This window comes from Papaver somniferum, chromosome 6 (assembly GCF_003573695.1).
Source record: "Papaver somniferum cultivar HN1 chromosome 6, ASM357369v1, whole genome shotgun sequence".
Classification (NCBI taxonomy): domain Eukaryota; kingdom Viridiplantae; phylum Streptophyta; class Magnoliopsida; order Ranunculales; family Papaveraceae; genus Papaver; species Papaver somniferum.
The window spans coordinates 97432512-97435802 of NC_039363.1; the positions used below are offsets into that span (position 1 = coordinate 97432512).

The 3291-nt window shown below is 36.6% G+C and overlaps 1 protein-coding gene across 3 annotated transcripts; it reads right to left on the minus strand.

Moving 5' to 3' along the window:
• LOC113288516 lies at positions 1 to 3078 on the minus strand. Of its 3 annotated transcripts, none has more exons than XM_026537585.1 (4): positions 2907 to 3072; positions 1794 to 2005; positions 1463 to 1627; positions 1 to 1214 (listed from the first exon to the last, which is right to left on the minus strand). In XM_026537585.1, the coding sequence occupies exons 2-4, from the start codon at positions 1857 to 1859 to the stop codon at positions 933 to 935; spliced, it is 513 nt and encodes a 170-aa protein (XP_026393370.1). In that variant the 5' UTR covers positions 1860 to 2005; positions 2907 to 3072; the 3' UTR covers positions 1 to 932. The 3 variants fall into 3 exon arrangements, 2 of the variants coding, with proteins under 2 accessions (XP_026393370.1, XP_026393369.1); XM_026537584.1 differs by having other exon boundaries at positions 1794 to 2249; XR_003330643.1 differs by having other exon boundaries at positions 1463 to 1569; positions 1794 to 3078.
• Positions 3079 to 3291: the final 213 nt, after the last annotated feature.

Genomic DNA, 3291 nt, shown 5'->3' on the forward strand with positions numbered 1-3291 from the left:
GTCAGAAACTATAGAACATTTTCATTTCCATATGATCCAGCAAACACTAATTGCAACTTTTGCCCAGTTTGGAACAAAGGGAGACTCATCAAGGTTATTAGCAGTCCCATTTACAGAATAACTAGCAGTCCCACTTAACACTGCGAGAAAACTCAGAAAAGCTAAGACTTCTCCAATGAATGGAACTAGCAGTCCCATTTACAAAATCAACCAGAGCTTTGCAATCATTGACAAAGAAAAACTTTGGTAAGCTGGAGGTTTTGAACCCAAACAGTTGCTCCAGTCATAGACTTAACTTCAGCTGCAATAGGATCTGAACTAAAGCCACTCCAGAAATAGACTTTACTGTATAAGAAATCCAAAATTCCAAAAAGAAATGATTCGAAAAAGATACAGTCACATTGTTTAGCCTCTGATCTTGTAAGGTTCATCACTACACCAGAGCTTGGTTTGTCATAACAAAATATAAGATATCTGGTGTCCTTAATAACTTTAACAAGAACTAACTTCTCATTGTCAGAAACTATAGAAAATCTTCATTTCCATATGATCCAGCAAACACCAATTGCAATTTTTGTCCAGTTTGGAACAAAGGGAGATTCATCGAGATTATTAGTATCCCATTGATCGAAAATATCTTCAAAAGAATTTAACCTGATCGAAAATATCTTCAAAAGAATTTAACCTCCTATCTGGCTTAAGATGTAAAACACTGTCCCACTTTGAGGGATGATTGTGTCTTTTTTAACAAGAGTTATATGGTTTGGATTCTCAAAGAATACTTGTGACTTCTGAAACATCCACCAAAAATAGTTCAAAAAATACAAAGAACTTATATGTACCTAAATTGTTAAGCTATTGGAAGTGGTCTTACCTTACTCTTAAAAGCTTGATGTCTCATTCAGCTAAGCTCATAGCAGCATCTTCAAAGGTTAAAGGAAATTCATTTTGATACTAGAAGAAGCTGTTGGCATTGCTCTTAGGTTCCTCTTAAATCTCCTTATTTGTCTTCCTCCATCAAGTGAGTCACTAGTAGACCGAAAGAACAGATTCACTTTCTCCAAAACCATCGAGTTTTTCAACATAAACCTCACAAATTTGAGTTCATTATCACATCCTTCCACCCCTCCAATCTCGATAACCTTGAGGTGAGAATACATGCACGTCAATGAGAATCCCGCATCCCAATCATCTTCAACGTCTGCTAAGTTCGCCTATACCCAGACAATAACAAGCAAATGATAAATTACTTGGTAACAAAAAACGATTGTTTAACATCAATACAAAATGAGTGACGACAAATAAGAAAGATGAATAACTTGATGGCAATCTCAAATACACTCTGGTGGATTTGTGCAGCAATTCTAACAGCACATATGACATATTAGAACTTAGAAATTTAGAAATGTTGAAAAGACATAATTTCACCAAATCAAATATGGGGAGTTCAGTGCACTATTACCTCCTCTGATACAAGGATAAGAGTAGTTATAATAGGAGAGATCTTGAGTAAGTATGCAATTGAGCGGATGCAGCCTCTTGTAAACCTCATTCCCAGCTTCATAGTTCCTAGGTTACAAAATTGAGGAGGTTGGCGGTCTAATATGCCAGGAGCTTGTAAGAGAACCTTGAGAAAGAGTAGGTAGAAAATCTTTACACATAAAATTGGGGCAAGATACAACAAGGCTAAGCAGAGTAAATCAAATCTATTCGAGGAAGATAAATGTTGGTTTGGAATTTCATACTTGCAACTAGGCAGAAAGTAAATTCATGTGAAAAGAACAGCCCCATACCTCAAGGAACCCAGATGATAGTGTCAGGTGTCGCACATTACGAACCACTCCTACAAATTTCATCATACGTCTAGCGAACACTTCTTTTTCCTCAGCGGGGAGCTAAAAATATGTTAGTGCAGTTTCATCCGCTTCTTTTGTTAATCTCATATCAAATCGAGCATAGCCTAGAGAAGAAAGGTTTTCTAGGGGAAAATCTTCAGTCATGAAGCCTGTGCACATGAAGCCCATGAGATTTGGAGCAGATATCTTTGTAGTGCAAGTAAAAGTATGATCTGCCAAACCAAGATGTGTATAACGATTCTCGAATAGTCTAACCCTTTGAAAGGCTGTGAGAATCAATAATGATATTCCTTTGATTGCTTGTTTGTACATCACATTTTTGCATAAATAATGTTTCCATAAGTGGACAGCTTGAGAAAAGCCTTTGTAAGTCTAAATTAGAGATAGAAATTCCTGCAAGCCACAGTGTTTTCAATTGAGGTAAACTCATTGACTTCTGTAGAATAATATTTGTACCTCCAAAACGGTCCCCAAGCAATATAATAATCAAACTCTTCAATGATATAGAATTAAGGATTTGATGAGGAATCTCATATGCCGAGTCATGTAAGTAAGAACCAGTTATATCCAGGTCTATAATGTTATGATTCACAGCCGCAAGGATCCATCTATTAAGAGCTTCTACAGAAAAGGCATCCAGTATGACACACCCCAGTTTAATACTCTATATATCAGAGTCATCATGGAACTCGAATACCTTGTCGACAAAAGTTAGAAACTTACGCAAAGTTTCACCTAGATCATATATTATGTCTTTTTTAAATGAAGTCCAATCTACTGATATGTAAGGGAGAGAGACCCAAATATTTTTCCATCTTTTGGACAAAACACTAGTTTGTACTGCATATTTCGTATCAATAAAAGAGAGGATTTCATGAATCAAGTTATCTGGTAATTTGCTGATTATATCTACTTCTTCAGCTTTGATTGTTATAAGGATTACTTCGGAATAACCTAAACCCTAATAAACCCCAAATTATGTTGTTCAAAACCCTGATAAACCCCGAATTTGTGTTGTTCAAAACCCTAATAGAAATTGTAAAGAAATACCTGTGTCTGTTCAAGTCTGGAACCCATCTAATGGCGGATGATTGATTCTGAGCAGAAACGAAAATCCATGATTCCAATTTTTGTAATGTAGTGTAGACGAAGAGCGAAAGGAGCTGTAGTTAGAGAGAAGTTGAAGTCGAAATGTGGATTGCAAAATGAAACGCATCTTGGTAAAATTACGCCTCCTATATAGACCTGTATTTCCCCATGGCTCCATGCCTTTGTACTTATTTGCCCATGGCTCCATGCCTTTGTACTTTAATTCTAAGGTATCTTGTTACGGGGGCGGCATGGTTTATTAGAGGGGCGGCAGCGTGATAATAGTGTCCCTCTAGTTGGTTACGAGGTGTCTAAATGGTTTTGTAAATTGTCTAGATTATTCTTC

Coding starts and splice junctions, on each gene's coding strand:
- LOC113288516 (XM_026537585.1), bottom strand. CDS start 1,859: ATGATGAAATTTGTAGGAGTGGTTCGTAATGTGCGACACCTGACACTA. Junction 1,628..1,793: donor TATCATCTGGGTTCCTTGAG/GTATGGGGCTGT, acceptor CTCTTTCTCAAG/GTTCTCTTACAAGCTCCTGG. Junction 1,215..1,462: donor TTATCCTTGTATCAGAGGAG/GTAATAGTGCAC, acceptor GTCTGGGTATAG/GCGAACTTAGCAGACGTTGA.